General features: G+C 33.9%; 2 protein-coding genes across 2 annotated transcripts in view; both read left to right on the forward strand.

The window, feature by feature from the left end:
• The first annotated feature begins 1458 nt into the window (after window positions 1–1458).
• LOC125854454 (protein GAMETE EXPRESSED 2) lies at window positions 1459–12808 on the forward strand. The gene is made up of 17 exons (XM_049534008.1): window positions 1459–1543; window positions 1632–1958; window positions 2039–2380; window positions 2578–2904; window positions 5343–5549; window positions 5632–5717; window positions 5792–5924; window positions 6687–6995; window positions 7103–7227; window positions 7506–7723; window positions 7797–8024; window positions 9002–9231; window positions 9685–9923; window positions 10844–11000; window positions 11520–11683; window positions 11874–11968; window positions 12436–12808. Exons 1-17 carry the CDS (start codon window positions 1459–1461, stop codon window positions 12587–12589), a joined length of 3426 nt encoding a protein of 1141 aa, XP_049389965.1. The 3' UTR covers window positions 12590–12808.
• Window positions 12809–15987: 3179 nt separating this feature from the next.
• The window catches only part of LOC125853830 (probable acylpyruvase FAHD1, mitochondrial), a 7685-nt gene continuing 2775 nt past the window's right edge, over window positions 15988–20897 (forward strand). The window contains exons 1-2 of the mRNA XM_049533581.1: window positions 15988–16370; window positions 16924–17089. Of these exons, the coding sequence (XP_049389538.1) occupies window positions 16158–16370; window positions 16924–17089 (379 nt within the window). The 5' untranslated portion in view covers window positions 15988–16157. The remainder of the gene's footprint in view (window positions 16371–16923; window positions 17090–20897) is intronic.

Here is a 20897-nt window from a genome sequence, read left to right on the forward strand (position 1 = left end):
TCACCGAAAGATCCTGCTTTGAATTCAAAACAAATCCATGTTTAATTTGCAATTGTGAATTTTTAGTTTGATCTATATTAAAACACAAAGCTTTATAAAAAACAAATATGGTCGCTGCATGTTTGGTATACGAATTACAATTTAAATTTTGTTAACAAAATTTCTAATATATAACTTGTATTTTTTATTTACATCTTGATAACAGTCAATCAAATATAAAGAAGTAAGAAACACTCACCCATATACCCTAATATGAGTGGAACATGTCAGTATAGTGTGTTGTTCATTTATTTTTTTTTGTTCTTTTCGTTCATGCCAATGCCCAGATGTCCTTTAATATGCGTCTTCAAGTTATAGTTGAAATATAAATAATTATTTCTTTAGTAAAATGTGTTACTCTTATTAAAACAAATGTTGTTTTGTTTTGGAAAATTGTATTTTAAATTGATAAAGTAATAGAGAGAAATTAGAACTCTTTTAAATAGTAACCCACTATCTTGCGGTTTCTGTAAAAGAAAAACACAATCTAAATTTTTTATATCAATTATTTTTAATTTATATTTCTACTTTTTTTAAAAACTAATACACGTGTATGTATTAAAACTGTTTTCATATTTGTTTTAGAAACAATTTTTAATTTTAATTATTTTTAAATTGCTTTAAATTTTTGTTTTGTTTTTTGAATTATAAATTATTTTAAACCTGTCAATTTCACGTAAAAAAAATGCATAATTTCATGATAAAGTTGAAAAGTTGAAGTTAGTTTGAATTCAAAATGTATTTAAATTTGAAAACCTCCTAAAATTAATGATAAAATGGGGAACTGTAACCACTTTCAAAACCACAAGCTTTTATCTTCCTATTTTTTATTTTATAAAATCATTTAAATATAAAAGTTTTGTATTTAAACTCAAACTATTATTATTATTATATATATATATATATTAGTACTATTACTATTATTATTATTATATAAACTATTATTATTATTATTATTATTATTATTATTAGATAATTTTTTTTGTTAATAAGCTTTTAGTTATATATATTTAATTGATTTTTTAAAACCCAAAATTCTAAAAATCCAACTTGTCTGTTAACATCTAACGTTTTTTTTTCATTTTAAAAAAAAAAAACAAAAAATCTAACTTGTCTTTTAAAACAGTTACTTTTTTCCCTTTAAAAAAATAAATTAACTCTATTTAATTATTTATAATTCAAAAATTAAAAATTAGAGATTTTTTATTGTGCTGACACATGACACTTTTTCCTCTCCTATTATATATAGAATAAATAGAATATAAATATATAGATGATTAAGACTTCCGATCACTTTTTCTTACTTTTGAAATTTCTTTAAATTACTTTTCACCCCACCGTAGGAACTAGGAAGCATTGATATTAATAAAACCGCTAAACTTTTTCTATAAACCGCTCAAATTTCTCCAGCTCTCATCCATGGCGAACCAACTTCTCCTCTACACCATCTTAGTGTTTTTCATCTCTATCTTCCCCTCTTTAACTCATCAACTTTCATTACCAGGTAATTCAAACTTTTCAACTAACGCTTCTACTGTATATTAGTCAATACAGAAAGAATTTAAAACAATCATTTGATTTTCTTTTGGCAGAAGAAGATTCGGCAGTTCCTAGTTTTACATTCAGTTGGGTGAACAACAATGATACATTTATGGCTGGGTCTTTTGCAACCATAATGGTGAAAGTTATTGGAAATTTTGATCCTGCCCAACTCAAGCACCCTTTCAATCCCAACATTAGTGTCAATGATAAGATGGGAAACAGTTCTTACATTTCCGGGGTTTCGTCAAATTTTGGTGCTAATTTTGGGGATTGGAAGATTTCATTCCTTCCCATTAGGACTGGGTTGTTCAATGTGCTGATTACTGATAATCACTTCAATGTTTTTGATTCTTCACTGCATTTTCATGTCACTCCAGGTTCTTTTATTTGCGAAATTTGATACGTATTCGCATTGGTCTGGTATAAAAATAATTTTTGTTCGTTTTTGTATATGAAGGTAATATGTATCCATCTGCAAGCGTTGTGTCATGGAAGAATGGAGTGAGTGAATTTGCAGCAGGGATGCTAGCTTCACTTGTGATTCTTCCTAAAGATGCATTTGGGAATAATATCTCTTCTGCAACTGATCAAGGGCTCAACTCTTACAATTTTACATTCTCTGTATCTACTTTCAATGGTTCCGTTGCAACTATCCTCGATTTCACTAATAAAGGATGGGATATATCTGGTTATCTTGTTACCGAGTTTATTGTAGCTACAGCTGGAACTCTTTTACTTAATATACAAGGAGATAACCAAACATTGAGTGGCTCTCCACTAATCTTCATAGTGAATCCAGGTGATTCATGTAAGCATAAGGATGATAATATTACCATGCTCACACATTGATAAAGTTGTAATCGATTTTTATTTGGTTTGACAAAAAGTGACTTCACTCTATCTTTTACAAACTTGTGGTGAATACTTTTGTGGCCCTTTGTTAGAGTGAATGTTTCTCTTGGATAGTAATTACTGATTCCTAGGTTCATCTTGCAGGATTTCTGGTTGTTTCAAAATGTTTGCTGCAGTGGGAAGTTGAAACAAAGTACTTTCAAATATTTTCTCTGGTAGAAGGTTTTATTCACCAGCACGATCAATATGGAAATCTTGTTCCAGGGTTGTATGAATTTGATGTTGAAGTTATTGAAAATGGAACAAACTTGATTATTCCTGTGACAGATATTCAATTCAGGCAGGTTGGCCTGGGTATCCAGTTGTTCTCCTTCAGCTTAATGGAACCAGGGGATTTCAAGCTTATGATATATCATAAAGAGCAGAATAATTCCATCTCAGCTATGCCGTTTCATTTTACAGTGTATATAGGTACTTTAGCGACTATGTTTGTTTGCTTCCACTTACATTTCTCTGTTTCTTTCCTTTACGCTTATTATGCTTTTCTCATATCAACAAATTGCTTTAAAATTTTAGTTTTTGAGCGTGTTATTTTTATTTCTATTAGCTTAGGTATCTGAAAACTCCATGTATGGAGGTTGAGTCTTAGCTCAATTTACAGAGAAATTAGAGAAGAAAGAAGAGTTGTATTGAAAATGATCACTGATACATTGAATCCAAGTATACCTACTAAAGTCATCCACAATAGTGATAAAAAACCTCTTTCCATTATGAGTAGGCATTTTGTAAGGACCCCAAAGATCACAATGCAACTATTCAAATACAGCTTTGGTCCTATGAGTGCTTAAAGGAAATGGAAGCTTAGCCTTCTTGGCTATAGGACACACAGTGCAATGATGGTGATCAGTACTACTTAGTGATCTAAGAGGCTCATGCTTCTTTATTACATCAATAGGAGCATGTCCTAGTCTCTTATGCCAAATATCACAAGATTCAGTCTTTACAGAATTAGCATGAGCTACACTACTATTGACCAGTTGCTTTGGAGTGTAACTTAGTCCTTCATGCAGTATGTAAAGTCCATGCTCTTCTTTACCAATCCTCAGAAGAAACCTACCATACACTGTAATTCTTTATAGTAAACCACACTTGAACTCAGGAAGAAATATCATATTTGAAATAGACTGATCAGTGAATACCCAAGTGTTGCCCATATGAGAAACTAACACAGCTTTACCATTTGACAAATGAGCTTTACTGTCGGTATGAGTGGGAGCTTCTTTAGCTTTGTCAAGTACATTAAAATTAGAAGTGATATGATGAGAGGCTCCAGTATCTACTATCCAATTTCTACCTGCATAATTACAAGATAGAGCAACAAGAGAACTACCTGCATCAACAACAATTGCTATGTTGGTAGATGACTCTATGATATTTGAACCACCAGGTTTCGAGAGCAGTTGAAGAATTTGATGGTATTGATCTTTAGTGAAGAAAGATCCATTGGGTGAAACTACACCAGATACTGTTTGGCTGTTAGTGTTAGTCCTGACCTCATGGCCAACCTCATTTTGTGTTGCTACCTGATTTGCATACAAACTAGGTTTCCTCTTAGACTTAAAGTTTGCAGGATAGCCAACAATCCTATAACATTGATCCTTAGAATGACCTTTGCACCCACAATGTTCACATATGAGAAAAAAATTTCTAGTTTAGTATCCTCCTCCTGAAGAACTTGCATATCCTCCTCCTGAAGTACTGGCACCACTGCTATATCCTCCACCAGAACCTCCTGAAAAAGGACCTTTAGAGGTGCCAGCACCACTGGTGTAAGTGTTACCTTTATGAGAGATGTTGTGCCTTCTATTAGCGCTGAGTTGGTGGAGACAGAACTAGCCAGATTCCTCTGACTCTCTTGATCAATTAGCAGTGCATAAGCCTTGTTAAGAGTAGGAATGGGACTCTTCATGAGGATTTGACTCCTAGGAGTGGAGTAGGACTCATTTAGACCCATTAAGAACTGCAATAGCCTTTGATAATCACAATGCTCACCAAATTTCTTTGACTCAGGACAAAGACAAATAGGGCAAGGCATAAGAGCATTATATTCATCCCATAGATCTCTTAACCTAGAATGATATTCAGCAATAGGCATAGTGCCCTGACTTAATGTATGAATCTCTCTGTGCAGTTGAAGGATTCTAGATCCATTTACTGTATCAAACCTTTCCCACAGATCCAGCCAAACTTTGGGTGCATCAGATGCATACACTACAGAACTTAGAAGACCAGGCCTAAGCTCAATTTATAGAGAAATTAGAGAAGAAAGAAGAGTTGTATTGAATATAATCACTGATACATTGAATCTGTACATCTCTGCCTTTTATACTAGTCTAATAGTCCAAAGATACAAACTATCTAAAAAAACTAACTTTGTAACTAACTCATGCCACCTCAGCATTCTGTTTACTCTCTACACTTATGACTTAACTAACTCAACCATACAGTTTGTTAACTCTTTGCACTAGTTAACAGTATCTGTGGAGTTATGTCTTTAAGTTGCTTCTGTTTCACCTGGTTAGTGCTCTAGCAGTTCATGTATGATTAGATTTTAGACTCGAAAGAGCTTCTCGCTGAAAAGAAATCATGTCGGAGGTTCCATTAGCAGCTAACCTTGTGAATAATCTCAAATTAGGGGAAGAATATTTCAGAAATGAAAAGTTCCCAATCTCTTCCGATTTACCAGATTGAACTTTTAACTGCTTGTTAATGCAATAATTAGCTTGCTCTGTTCTGATTATGTTCTGATACTTTATCATCTTGATATTCCTTCTGCGTATGAAGCTATGTATCAGGGTAGGTACATTTTCGGTATTTAGCTTCTGATCTACTATTTCAAATTTTTATAGGTTATTGTGATGGAATGAATAGTATTGTTAATGGGTCGGGTCTAAATGACTCTGTTGCTGGTGAAGCTGCAAGGTTCTCTGTCTTATTGAAGGATGCTTATCTATATCCTTCACTTAATGAACTAGAAAGCCTGCAAGTACTAGTAGTGAATGAATTTGATTCCTATCAACCACAAGCAAGCATACATCCAATGAAGATGGTCCATGGTATTAAAATTAGAATTCGTTTTTTGATAAACAGGATATACTTACCTTGACAATTTTTTGATAGTTTGCCTCATTATAATAGGAACTCCATGTGGTACGAATTTTAATTGCAGTGCACATGATGATGTGGAACTTGCTTTTACTCCTCTGGCTGAAACAAACCTTGATGTAAGGTTTTTTTATAGTGTTCTTTATGTTAAGCTTTAGAATTGACAGAGCTGATAGTTAATTTTTGGTTGCAGCCTAGAAACATGAGATTTAGTGCCTTTGATGTTAATTATATACCAGAGAGGAGTGGAATCTATGAAATTAGTGTATTTTGTGGAAATATTCCATTAAATGGTGGTCATCCATTCCGAAAGGCAGTAAGTGCAGGTACGTGTTTAGCTCTCGTTTGGTAGAGTGTATTAGAAAAAATAATGCATGTATTAGCCTTGTGTATTACTAGTACCTTGTTTGGTACTCTTTTTCAACCTATGTATAACTAATGCTTGTATTAGTTATACACTCTATTGTGTATTAAGGAGTGCATTGCTAATACCATGGATTTCTATGTATTAGCAATGCAATGGTTTTAATGCATGCATTAATATGATAAAAGACCCACTTACCCCTCAAAACCTTTTTTACATCTTTTCCACCGTAAAAGTCAAGGGTATCTTTGTAAATAATTTTTTTAATGCCATACACACTATTTTTAATGCATCAAACCAAACAATGCATTAAAATAATCTATGTATAATTAATGCAAGCATAACTAATACATGCATTACTAATGCAAGCATTACTAATACACTCTATTTAGCATTATTCTTATACACTCTACCAAACGACCCCATTAATGTGTATGCATATTCATGAAATAGCTAATTTGTGGGAGTTGAACTAGGAAAGGAGTGCTTTCCTGCTGATATGAAGAGATGGTGCTTATATAAGAACTTTTTATTTGTCTAGAAATAGTCCTATATTTACAGCTTGTGAATTATTTGAAAAAATCAACCAATAGTCACAACAAAATGTCTATCCAACCAAACATTTGTATACATCATACATTAATTTGTCTAACTTTACTGAGGATGACGATGCATGGATCTTCTGATTCTCAAATTTCAATGATGTTTCATTGCTTTGGTGCAGGGAAAGTTAATACATCTCTTTCGGGACTAGTGAAACCCAGTCCAAAAGTATCAAAGCTGACAAAGAATGAAATCACAGTACAACTCATGGATTCATATTCTAATCCAGTCCTCTTACAGCAGTCAAAGTTAAAGTTGGAGATTAGTTCAGTTAACAGCTCAGGTTCTTCAATATGGACTTTTAGTGATAATAAGGATGGCACGTATAGTGGAAATTATCTGGCAAAGGATGTTGGCACCTATGAGTTATGTGCTTCTTTTGATGGAATGCGTTTAATGCCATGCCCCTTTGGTTTGAATGTATACACTAGTGAGTTCTTTCCCTTGAAGCTAAAAATGAAATTATTAGGCTTGTTATAATTTCTTGCTTTTCATGACCTGACTTCATCTGACCCTAGTATTTATTCTGCCCTTCAGGTGAATATTTCCCTAGAGTACAGAATGATTCGATCTGGGTCTGGGAGGATGATTCTATAGCTTTTGATGCTGTACAAAATGACTATTTTGCTGGCCATAACATTACAATTTTTGAATTTTCAAAAGTAGGTGTACTTCCATTATACATATATCGAAGATTATACGCTTTTTGTTTTGCATCTAAAAGTTAGAGGTACAAGAAACTTCTTGAATATTCTCCACTATTTATACCGTAGGTGTATAAAATTGTGTTTAGACATTTTTTCTTACATATGCTATCAAGTAGTCCATCTACAGCTGATCAAGTTTTTTCCTGACACAGAGTTTAGACTCTGTTTATATTTTCCTTTCCTTTTCTGGTTGTCTTCGTGAAAAGTTGCCTCAATATAATTTCTATGCACAGCCAGGTCATGGTTCAATTCTTCAATATGGGCATCTCTTTAGGTATACACCTTTCAAAGGATTCTACGGGAGGGATTCTTTCTCTTATACAATATGTGATGTGAATGGGAACATTGCCTCCGGGGGCGTGGATATATCTGTTCTAAGCATCCCTCCTCAGTTCGTTTCAGTTCCAAGTCAATTACTGGCAACTGAAGATGTTATTTGTCCAAGATTCGGGTAAAGTTCTAGTTAAGATTTTGTGTTGCTTTGGTTCTAAGAGTTTGTAATCTGGTCTGCTAACTGGATGCAGGGGTTTCTCTGGACTTGAGATTATCTATTCAGATTCAACTGAAAACGTCAGCATTACATTTAATGCACAATCTGGGATCGTCTTTCTGTCTCCTATGTTAATGCAATTTTGGCAGCCAGCCTGGAGTATTTATTCTACGTTCAGGGAGGTCGGAAAGTCTACTGAGTTAACTTTAACAGGCTGTGTAGAAGAAATCAATTTTGCAATACAGTCGCTGCAGTATTTTGGGTATGACAATTTGTACATAAATTCCTCACCATTTATTTTTCTTCTGAGTCTGTTTTTCTTTGGAAGTTAGTAAGTTAATTATTACTTGCTTCTATAATTGTGTCCATTTCTCAATGGGAAATCATCCTTGTGTATGTGTAGATTTTTCAAGGGGGTCTGTGGTATAGAATGTGTAGTAGGCTCTTAGCGAAAGATATTGAAAGAACAAGTAAAAGTCCAGAAGAATGATGGGTGAGAATAAACATATTAGTTTAGGAAGTAATATTATGAGCATAATTAGATAGGAATATCATATTTTAGTAAAAATGAAGGTTTTTTCTTGATAGTGCTATATTCACAAAGCAACATGATATGTGAAAATAAAAGTATATAGTTGGGAATTACTAAATTTTGGAAGTGTTTCTTTGAGATTAACTTTTGATAGACCACCAATTCAGAAGAAAATATTGTTGTGCTAGCTTTTCATTACTGATGAACCAGTTATCGATAGAGCTGGAATATTCTTGTTCTATCAACATTTAAGACAGGTTGAGAATATACGGACTCTTGATAACTTGGACAAAAGTTCTCTTCTTAACACAATTTCTTATATTCCAGACTAATTTAGATTCACATATTCTGATTACATGGCTATCTGTTTTCTCCTTCATCCTCTAGTGAGAAGTCTATGTAACGGAAGACAGATAATTCTTAACAATTATGAACTATTTTGTTGTATCAGCATATTTTACCTTTTCCTCTTCCTTTTTCCCGTCATACAACATTAACACTATCTTATTGCCTCTCATTTCATTCATTCTAGTTGTTCTTCTTGAAAAAAAAAACTATATTTAAACATTATAATAAGCCAGGGAACCTGGACAGCCTTTCTTGCTAACATGAACATAGAAATCTATTAAATGCTGAGAATGACTAATAACTTTAGAGTAGGATTAAACACGTTATGTTAACGAGTCTCATGTGTTTCATTGAATCAGAAATGAGAACTTCTACGGCACTGATACAATCCACGTCTCTACGATGAACACAAATGGGAAGAACAGTTTAGATATTCCTATATTGGTTGAACCTATCAATGATCCTCCATTAATTAATCTTCCTCCTTTTGTTATTATGGATCAAGGGAGTGAAGAAGTATCCATTTTTAGCAGAGACAGGAATAAGTCTGCTGTTTTTGTTGGAGATCCAGATCTACTGCATTATCCTGGTACGTGAGTTTATTGATGCAGTCAACCCAATGTGGATGTAATCAATAGGTACTACTGTAATAGGAGATACTCCCAGCACCTTCTTAGGATTGTTAATAGTTGGTAAAATAAATGGATAATGAAGGTTGAGAGTCGCACTAATTTTTGCTGTTGAGTTATAGGTAAGAATCAAGGATATCACCTACAGATTTGCAATTTATTTAATCGAAATAGATAGCTGAACTTTATATTCTAGAAAAAGACACCTGCTTTTCTGGTCAAAACATTCTATATCTGGTAGTGTGGTGCTCTGCTGAAAATGGCTTCTATTATGCAAGTCTCACAGAAACCTCTGTCGTTTATAATTGCTGATGCTTTTGCAATATGGGAGAGGGATATGATACTTTTACATCTGAAACATAGTTGCGTTCCTCCTTCAAATCTTACAGATTTTGATTTAAGTTTATTTTCAGGGAATGCGTCTCGTTTCTTGGTTATGTTCTCCGTTGAAGTCAGCTCTGGCTTCCTCTCAACAAAGCTTCCTGCTAACCTCATTAGCACAACTGAATTAAAATTTAAAACCAGCTACCAGTGGCAGCCTCTTCAGACATTTGTAACCATCTCAGAACATTTTATGGTCAAAGCCAAAGGCATTAGATTTCGGGGTACACTAGAAGACTGCAACAGTGTCTTGGAGCAATTGCTATATCATGTGTGTTCTTGAGATTCTAAGCTACTGTTATCATTTTCGGCTGGTTCTTTCCCTTGTATCTTCCTTTGCTATATTATTGATGTATTGTTTCCTGATAATATGGTAGTATCGTTTACCTAGTCTGTAATAAGTGCATCAAGAACAAAGAATCTAATCAGATCTTATGCTTACTATCTGTTTCATAAGACAGCAGGTAATCAGTACAAGGTGGAGAGAATTAAGATTAGTTCTGATAATGATTGCATTTCCCTCTGAGATCACTTTTGATTTCCTGTGGCATTCTTTCAAATGTAGCCACATATGCTGTTCCTGGAACCTCCCCTCCAAACTAGTCTAATGAACTAAAGAACCAAAACAAAAATCAAGAAACAGTATTGGAAGATGTGATAAACAATAATAATAATTCAAGCAATATGATTTTCTTTCACTTCACACTCATCTTTCATATTTTTCTGTTGGTTTTCCAGTTCATTCTTTTTTGTCTTCCACTATACCAATGGACTACCGAGAATCAGCAGGTTAGCTAATGGTATATGTACCACTACTTGAGAAGTGGCATAGGGAATGTCAAAGGCAGTGTCACGAGACATCATGAGTGATCTAAGATAGTCAGTTATGGTTTTCTGCAATGCAGCCTTTATAAGCACATTTTTCCCTTTTCTCCTTTACTATGACTTCTTTTATGGCTAGTTGAGGACTTTGTGAACAATAATAGGGGCTTAGATGAATATTTGTATTTATATTGTATGACATATACTGAAAATCCCTGGAGATGTTAAGAGTTATATTTGCAAATGGATTTGTTATCACTTCTACATTGTACTGGAGAATTGCGGACTCATTCCTTGTCATATCTGTTGCTATCTATCATGTTCCCTTTTCATGTTCCGATCTGCATAACTACATGAGTTGCTTTGCAGGGTGATGAACATCGTGCTAGTCTTATTGTGACGGTGAATGATATGGGGAACTATGGGTGCTACCCAGGCTGCACTGATTTGATGTCAATGCCTCATTTTGTTGAGGTTTCTGTTAGTCTCATGAGAGAAAAACCTCTGAGTTCATTATTTGCACATGGTAAGTTATGCATCAGAGAGGTGCAACATTTGTCATTATGAAGCTTTTCCTTTGCATTTTTTTCCTGAACTTTGTGGTGCATGCCTACCACAGGTGCCCACTTCTTAAATTCTTACCTTACCTAATGCCAAACTCCATTTTCACCCGCCAAATACTTCAGCTTTTTGGTTCCAAATGTGTTGCTTTTGGTAAATCCATAACTGAAAATGGTGCTTTTACCTCCCACAGATCTCAGGTAAGATTTCGAAATGTTAAAATACGCAGTTACAGGTCTCTGATGAGACTGTCAAAGAAATTGTTTTTTCATACAAAATGCAATTCATGGAAAGGGAGATGCATGGTAACTTTTTGAAGTTGCATTAATTATATGAGAAATAGTCTAAATTTCTAACAAATTATGCAATGTTTTTAACTTTTTATCTGAAATTTCATTTGGGATAAGTGAAGCATTGACAAACTTATTAATTTATCATGGTATTAATTATCAGGATGATAATAATAAGTGCATCTGATTTGCAGTTTTTGGATCAGCAATTATTGTTGAATTCGTTCTGGTGCTTTCTTTTGGTGTGATACTTCTATTCTTCATTTGCAAATGTGCATTTGTTCTCATTAATGAGAAAAGGAGGCAGGCATCCCAAGATTTTGAGTTCTCCAATGTCCAGAATTCCCAAGAAGGAACAGTAAGTATGCGATTAAATCAAGAACTGTTGTTCTCCACAAGCCAGCATTTTATCTTTTCCTTGCATCTGCGGTTGATGTTTTTCCTCAATGTAACACATCCATTATTCTTTTGTTGCATACCATACTCTACCTGATTGGTAGTAATGGAATAAGATCTTTCATAATATGTTTTTTTTGTGTACTGTTCAGTTAACCAAGGATTTATCTGATAAGATGACTCGAGTCAGAGGATGCTGTTCAAATTTCTTCACGTCTAATCTCCAGCTCTCCAAATTCCATTTGCGGTAAGTTTATAGTAATAAAATGGCTCTAGTTTGTCTTTTTTTGGAAAGCTGGAATCAAAAGTCTTTTTTTACTATGGAAAGATGCACCATTTTGTAAGCTATTAGAAAGTTTGGAATCTTGTGATTCGTAAACAAGTTCAACACTGTACAGACTGACTAAAGCTGAGGGTTGTGATAGTGTGAATGGAAGCTTATGAAGATGAAGAATATTTTTAATTGTGGTAAGGAGGGTCATAGAGGATACAACACATACAGTGTTAAAGTGTTTTTGAGAATGAGCATACTGTGTTAAATCTGTAAAATGTACTACCTGCAGAGAGTTATTTCTCAGCAAAAACAAACTAGTTAGTTGCAGTTCAAATATGCAGAAAGTCTTATTCAACTGTATTCTCTTGCACTAAAAATTAAGTCGTTGGTCTTATGCGGTTCTGTTCTACATGGTTAAAACATAAACTACATATTTTCAGGTCATGCCTACAGCTTGGAATTGGAGGATTTCCTAAAGCCACCAATACTTCTTCAAGTGATCAGCTTGAAATGACTTCTCCTTCTGGGCTAAGTGCTGCAACTTCTGCAAAAGATGAGCAACTGGAAGAGCTTCCCTCAAGTTTATTAAGATGATCAACTTCTTTTTCATAGTCTGCTTGTGGACATTGTACTATTAATTATATGGTGCACTACATTATTATTACCTATAGCCAGCACTTGTCAATACTAATGTTGCAGGAAGTAAATCTAGTTATTTGTATATTCCGTTGGGGTCGGCATAGTTCGGGTCAACCCAAAAACCAAACTTTTTGGATATTTGGTTTGGATTTTATTTTTAAATTATGGATTTCGGATTGGATATGCACTATAGTTGTACAGTTTTTTAAATATCTGAATTTTTTATGTCTTATATTCAGCTTTACCCATAGTATATTTGTCCAATGCTAATAATAAGTCTAATTTTCTATAGGTCCAATAGATTAGTACCACATAACTTTACCCATTATAGTACTCAGTCCAATATGGAATTGTGCGGCATGGGCAGCAAGGAAGCCTTAATCCTTGTTGACGGTAGAAAGTTCAGCATTTTAAGAAGTAAACTATTAGATGAATTGAGGTTGTTAATTGTTATGGTCTATCTTAGAAAGAGGCTCAAAAGTCAAAACCAAAAGTTTACAATATCCAAACTAAGAAAAAAATAATCTTATCAAATCCGAGTTTATTTGAATTGGATTTGGACTGTAATTTCTTCAATCTGAAAACTTAAATTTTTATATCAAATCCAAACACTTTCTGATTGAAACAATTGTTTCAATTCCTTATAATATATATATATATATGCAACTGAAGTAGGTTTTTGCTAATGACTTTTTTTAAAAAAAAAAAAACAAGGGGAGGAGAGAGGTGTTAAAGCTCAAATATATCAAAGAACTTATGTTGGGCTCAATCATGTCACTTCCGTTACAAAAAGGATTCATTTGTGCTATTATATTTTAACGGATAGCTTTGATAGTTTTGCAAAATCATTCTTTCCACATGGCCTCGTATTTGATTAGATGTCCATGTCACGTAAATTAAACTGGTAATTCAAATGGGAGGGGTGTATTTAAGCTTAGTTCGTTAAGTATAAATGTGTTTTTAATCATGTCAATAGTTTGAGAATGAAACCAATAATTTGCGCTAAGTTCGATGTTTTTAATACTTATATATATGTACGCGCGTCTCTCACTCACTGGAGAAAGATTGGAAAAAGTACTTCAGAACATCGCCGCCGGTGTCTGGATTCAACTCAGGCCGCCACAATTTTACATCACCGGTGATTAGAATTGTAAAGATGACGAAAGGAATAGGGAAGAAGAAGATTGACATTAGAAAGATCGCCAGTGATTCATCAAGAAAAGTCACACTCTCGAAAAGACGCACTGGTCTTTTCAAGAAAGCTCGAGAACTCGAAACCAAGTCCGGCGCTCGAATTGCTCTATTAGTCTTCTCGCCGTCCGGCCGACTCTATACTTCCGGCGATGTTTCTCTCTTCGAGAATAATGGGTTTTCTTCAAACCCCCATCTTTCTACTGAAATTGCTTCGAATTCATACGTAAAACCTAGTACTCTGCGTTTGAAAAATCTCAATGTTGAAGGATGTAGTGAAATTTTCTCGCCGGCCGGCGTATTTTATAGTGCCGGCGAGATTCCCATCGTCGAAGACAACTTGAAGAATAATGGGTTTTCTTCAAATTCCGATCTTTCTTCTGAGTTTAGTTCGAATTTCTATGAAGATTGGAGTACTCTGTGGCTGGAAAATTTCGATGATGAGGAATGTAGTGAAATTTTCTCGCCGCCCGGCGGCTTTTACAGTTCCGGTGAGTTTCCCATTGTTGTCGACGACTTGAAGAATAATGGGTTTTCTTCAAATTTTGATCTTTTGACTGAAATTTCATCGAATTCATATGCAAAACCAAGTACTCTGCATCTGAAAAATTTCAATGTTGAAGGTTGTAGTGAAATTTTCTCGCCGGACGGAAGATTTTACAGTTCCAACGAGTTTCCCATCGTCGACGACAGCTTGAAGAATAATGTTTTTTCTTCAAATTTCGATTTTTCTACTGATTTTGGGTCGAATTTATATGAAGATTGGAGTACTCTGTGGCTGGAAAATTTTAATGTTGAAGAACTTATGTTATTGAAGGAGAAATTAGAAGAAAACAGAGATGAACTTATTTTGAAGATGGAGGCTGAGTTTATTGATTCATTACTTGTTTAATTTTGATATGAAGTTTCATTTAATTAGATTACTGGTGTCATCAGTTACTTGGAAAATATTAACTTACACAATTAAAAAATTATATCAAATACAAAACAAAAGACAAATCATAAACAGTTACAAAATAAAATAAAATAATGTAATATTATTTTTATAATCTTAATCATTAAAACATATCAAATGAATACACAATTTTTACATTCGAGAACAATTTGTAAACTTGTTCGTATGTTTCTGTTTTGTTTTCGGTATAAAAGTGTTCCTTACAGTGAAGTATCATAATTGCCCTCCACAGCAGTAAAAAAAATTTGTTTGTATTGGTCATCACAGTTAATAAAAGAACTAAAATAATTGATTTTAATTAATTAAAGGTTAAATCTAAAAAGTAAGAAGTAAGATATCATAGGAATTAAAAACAAAATAAGGCAATAATATAGGGACGAAAATAATTATATTTCCTATATTATATACAGATTCATTGATTACATTCTTTTGAAAGATTCATTCGGTATATATGTGAATCAAAAGTTTTACCCTAGTTATCCTTTTTTTGGATTTTCAATGCTAAACATGAACAAGTACTAAAAATTTAATATTAATATATATATATATTTGCAATTTTATATGAGGATTTTTTTTTTAGAGATGTTTATCTGCAAAAACACTAAAATGGAAGATCATTTCTATAATTAACCACTAAAATGGAAGATCATTTTTTTTGAGATGTTTATCTGCAAAAGCACTAAAACCTTTGATTTATTACTCAACAATTCCATCCAAAACCTCCTACAAAAGCAGTACATGAGTTGCCTACACATGACGATGAAGAAATTGTGACATATAATAGGTGTTGAATTTTAGCATAGCACTATAAATTTTTGGAAGTAATTAAAAATAAATGTTGGAAATTAATTAAGTCTTTTGAGAAAGATGTTTATAAAATTAATTAAACAAAGGTGTAAATTTAAAAAATTAACCGCATATATCCTTTAGCTAGCACAGGTTTCAGACTCATGAATCAATTTTGTGTATGAGTATTTAATACATGTATCAGTCCATAGAGGTTTAAATTTTCAACTCATAATATTTTATATTAATAATAAATATTTATAAAGAATTATTACAAAAAAAAAAATCAAAATAGAAAGTAAACCACGATTTTTTTATTTTATTGTAATGAAGCCAAAAGTGTGTGAAATTATACCATTAATTTATTTATTTTGGTTTTCTGAATTTCAGAATATCAGTTAGAAAAAATAAATAGTACTTGTGCTTAAATAGTGGTACATCAAGCTTTAAGGACGGTTCCCAGGAAACCAAATTTTTGGGAAAGAAGCAGCAGCAAAGCAAAGGAGAATTTCTCTTCATCTACTACACATTGTTGGTCTCCATTTCCATTTCTTTCAGACTTTTCATACACATATATATACTAATACTACTATGTATGCGAAAATTCAAACATTCACCATTGCCCGAAACCTAGTGTGCAGTAGCGGTAGAGCAATCGCTAAATCATTTTCATCAAGGAACATGGCCACCACCGGCGCCGCGACGGCAGAACATCAGAACCTTATCAGCGTCGGAAGTAAGATCATCGCCGTCGGTCGTAACTACGCCGCTCACGCCAAAGAACTCGGCAACGCCGTGCCTAAGGTTATTCTCCTTCTCTTTCGCTATCTCTGTCAACTCTTATCTCTGATTGATGCTTTGTTTAAACAGGAAATTTTTAGTGTACTATTTTTAGGTGTAATTTTTTTATTTAACTACCTTAGGAGGCAGTGATTTTATGAATCTAAGTTTATTTGATGAACTGATCGGTCACTGATGATTTAAGGTGATATTCGATGTTTTTAATAAGTGTAATTGTTGATTTAAAATTGAAGGAGCCAGTGTTGTTTATGTAACCGATGTTGTATTTATTGAACTGATCTGTAATTGATGCTTTTGAGTAAGCTGATTGAGCATAATTGATCAGCACTCGGGGTGTTTTTGTGTAGTTATGATTTAGGAAGGAGCTGGTGTTGCCCTAAACTTGAAGGAGTGATCTATGAATAATTTTTAGCTTCTGAAAGATATAGTTTTCTCTGTGAAACCAATAGTGTGATATTTAGAGTACTGATCTGTGATTGATGCTTTTCTTGAAGTTGATTGAGCATGATTATTGTACTAGGTGTATTTATGTGTAATTTTGATTTAATGTTTGAAGGAGCCAGTGTTGTTTATGAAGCCCACATCGTCGTATTTAGAGAACGGAGGGACAATAGAAGTTCCTCATCCATTGGAATCACTGGATCACGAGGTGGAGTTGGCAGTTGTCATCAGCAAAAGAGCTAGGGATGTACCTGAAGCCACTGCTATGGAGTATGTTGGAGGTATTATATTCGCATTTGATGTAGCATACTGTACATTTTTCAAATTTGGCAAACCTTGTTTGCTTGATTTTGTATTTTGATTCGTAAAGTTGATCATTTGAGCTGAATTTGACTTTATTTTGCAAGTCTAGCTCTCTAATTTTGTTTGATATAATGCATATGTGATTGTTATTGTAGCTAATAAAAAGAATAAAGTGCCTCAATAGTTTGTTGACTAGTGCAATTTTTGACATCCAATGCCATTTGTTAGGTTACAATATGATGTTGATCTTCTATCATGATTTTTCATTTTGTCCATTCAATTGTGTCTACTATCTAAGCTACTAAAGCATCACATATAAGAGAAAGTTACTGCTGGGAGCTTTCTTTTGACTTGCGTCTTAATTGATAAAGCAGAGAATTAAAAATTAGAGTGCTCATCGGAGATACTTGCTTCTGCCACTGAAAATGACTTTTACTTTATCTGATGATAAGTTTTTGTTCCAGGGGTGTACTGGATTGCTGTTACTGAATGGTGTGTTTTTCTTTTCTTGATAGATTTATCAGCATAAATGCTTTACCAATCCTGAAGATAAAAGAAATCTTTAGAGATGTTAACTTGCTTTTTTGGTTGGAGATCTTTGACAAGCTTTTGCCTTAAATCTTTCCCTTTAACTAGTGATCAGATAATATGTTGTTCCCCCGACCTATCAATTGCATGACTCAATGTAGCTTTTGCCCTATTCACTGGTTTAAGGTTATAAATAGAAGATATTTAAGCAGTGAACCTTACCGCACAGTAAGCACTCCTGATATTGGGTGTATAGAGGTTCTAATTACCCTGAAAATCTAAAGAAAAAGAGGGGGTAAAAGAAATAAAGAATTCCTCTTCTTTGAGGTAATCTCCAGACTCCATTTGATCTCTTATCACCTATTAGTTAAATTCCACAGTGAACCAGTTAAAACCTCTATGATAAATCTACAAATGTCAATGTAATAATGTAAAAGCACACTACAGTCAACCTCCTCTTGTAACCCTCGTTTAATCACATCAGTTCCTACCACCTCCTTGTCATTATTTATTTCATCAATCTCCTAGTTCTTTTTAAGCTGAAGACCCTAAAGGCTGTTGTGTGGATTTGAGTGAAAAAGCTGTTCTTTCTTCTCTGGTGTTCTATTTTGCATACTTTGTCCCACACTCTTAAATTAGAGTATATAGTCAGGAGCTTGGATTTTTAGAAAGAATTGCTAGTGTTATTAAGGATGGAGTTGCTGAAATAGAGATCTGGAAAGGGAAGGAAGTGCAGAAGTCACAGTTGAGTAGTGAATTTATCTTTGTGAAGTAAATGTCTAATGTCCTTTACTTGCATTATAGATCACTAAGATTTCTGAGGACTTGAATAAGTATTCTTCATTCAGAAAGAGAACAACTGAACAGGTATAATGTGTAAAATTGAAGTTATTCAACAACTTCAGCAGCATAGAAAGTTTCAGGCGGAGATCCAAGTTTCATAGACTTCATGTCTGAGGCTTTCGTTGATTGTTGATTCAACAAAACTTAACTAATACGGTACAAAATACCATGGTAGAGTCAGATCAAAGACATTACCAAGTGGCAAAAAGGATGGAGAGATTGAGTTTGATTTCAATGGTGGGATTGTTTTCTGCAGTAAAAAGAGAAGAACGAAGAAGATGTGATTCAGAGGGAAAAAAACGACGGGATATGAGGGGTGTGGGTGTAAAAACTTTTTTTAATCTATTTTGGCTCAAGATCTTTCTTTTGGACTATTTGGGATGCCCACATATCATTGTTTCATTGAAGGTTAGTAGGGTTAGCGTGTTGTCTTCCCTTGCGAGGGTATGGGTTGTTAGCGTTTGTAGTAGTCCTAGCCTTATGCTGTTTACTGCGTTTCACTTCTCACATTACTTCCTTGATGTTATTGTCTCATTTGTTGATTATACACTATTTTCTTTATTGGATGTTATGTTTTATATGTTTCTCTCCTTTCACTTAGATTTGATGTACTTGAGCTGAGGGTCTCCCGGAAACAGCCTCTCTACCACCACGAGGTAGTGGTAAGGTTTGCGTACACTCTACCCTCCCCAGACCCCACCTAGTGGGATTTCACTGGGTATGTTGTTGTTGTTGTTGTTGTTGTTGTATCACTGCGTGATAACTTCACACATTATTTATTTGCCTTTCTTGGTATCTTGTGTTCAATAGATACATATTTAACTAACAGTAAGTGTTCAATAGGTCAGACCCTTAGTTGAGGTGTCTGAAAATTACAGGCAAATTTGAGGGTTTGTCCATGTCTTCAACCAATCATGTTCAATTTCTATTTTAAGTATTTTGCAAATAAAATGCAGTTACTGAATGTAATAAATCATGAAAGCGAAGTCATGAGTTTGTTTGCGAACCTGGAAAGCAAATTCCTGTAATAAGACAATATGTGAGCTCTATTGTAAATGATGTAATTCTTTTCATAATATTTCGTCATACATTCTTTCTCAAAAAAAAAAAAGACTTTCTCAAAAGAATTTCATCATACAGAATAAGTATGACAATGATCTTGCACATTATGAAAAAGGACGGTCTTCAAAATGAATATATAATTAATTCTATTTTAGGAGAAATAAATGTAGAACGGGGATGAAAATAGCTCCACAGAAATGTAATTTCCCTTTAGAAGTAGTACCAGTTAGTAATGATAATCTTGGGTTTATGGGTCAGGCAAGCAACAATGATGATAATAGTACACTGAGTAGCTAGAAGTTGAGTAGATGATATGAAAAGGCAATTTGCTACAACAATTACTATGTCATAGCAATGTATACGTGATACAGTATATGATATCATTGTCTTCTAGTTACTTATGTAAAGTTTCATCACTTTTGGTTGTCCTTGAGCAAGTAATCATGATGTAGAGACAATTGTATAATCTTCACCAGTTTTTATATTAGTAATGCTTACCAATTAGTATGCAAGAGCCTTGTAATCACTATTACAAATATATGTTTTCATATGACATGCAATAGTTGTTCAGGTGGCAAAGTTATAACAGGAAAACATGAAGTTTCACTTTAATGAAGGAAGATAGCATGACGTGTCAAGCTAATAGTGATACAAAAATAGCATGAGGTGTCAAGTTAATGTTACACCCGTAAACTTAAGCTTTCATTTAGAATAAATATAGGCATTCAAAAACCAAATGTAGCCTTTATAAAAAAAAAAACCATATGTAGCTAAATTTCCTACTAGTATAAGTAATATTGTTCTCTAGCAGACCCATGTTGAAGCAAGCGAAGAAATTATATTGCTCAAAATGGTTATAAGTAATGGTACTTAGCCGTGCCATTTTCTCTATCTGAAGACGTGTTTTGAAACTTTTGGTATAAAGTTGCATTTGGTGGTGTCAGATTTGGCACTAAATTTGAGTCATTTGTTTGCCCGAATAATCAGAACTTCTTCCATGCGAAGAACTGATAAGAAGAGATCAATAGATTTAGCGGTTAGGACCCCACAGTGGATGCCAAACTGTTGAAAAATTATCTATGGTTAATTGGTGAAGGAGTACCAATAGCATAAATGTGAATATAAATCGTAAAGTAAATGCAATAAATGTAAAGAGACAAAAATATACAACTAAAATGGAGAGGAGTAGAGATCTTATTGATCATGTATTTTTTTTTTTGATGTCCGTGTATTGATCATGTATTATTGAGATACAATGAGTGTTGTATCAAAAGGAAAATGTAATAGTAGTCGAGATCACGTATCCACCTTTGTTGTTGGAGAGTTGGGGGGGGGGGGGGGGGGGGGGGGGGG

Source organism: Solanum stenotomum, chromosome 1, assembly GCF_019186545.1.
Source record: "Solanum stenotomum isolate F172 chromosome 1, ASM1918654v1, whole genome shotgun sequence".
Classification (NCBI taxonomy): Eukaryota; Viridiplantae; Streptophyta; class Magnoliopsida; order Solanales; family Solanaceae; genus Solanum; species Solanum stenotomum.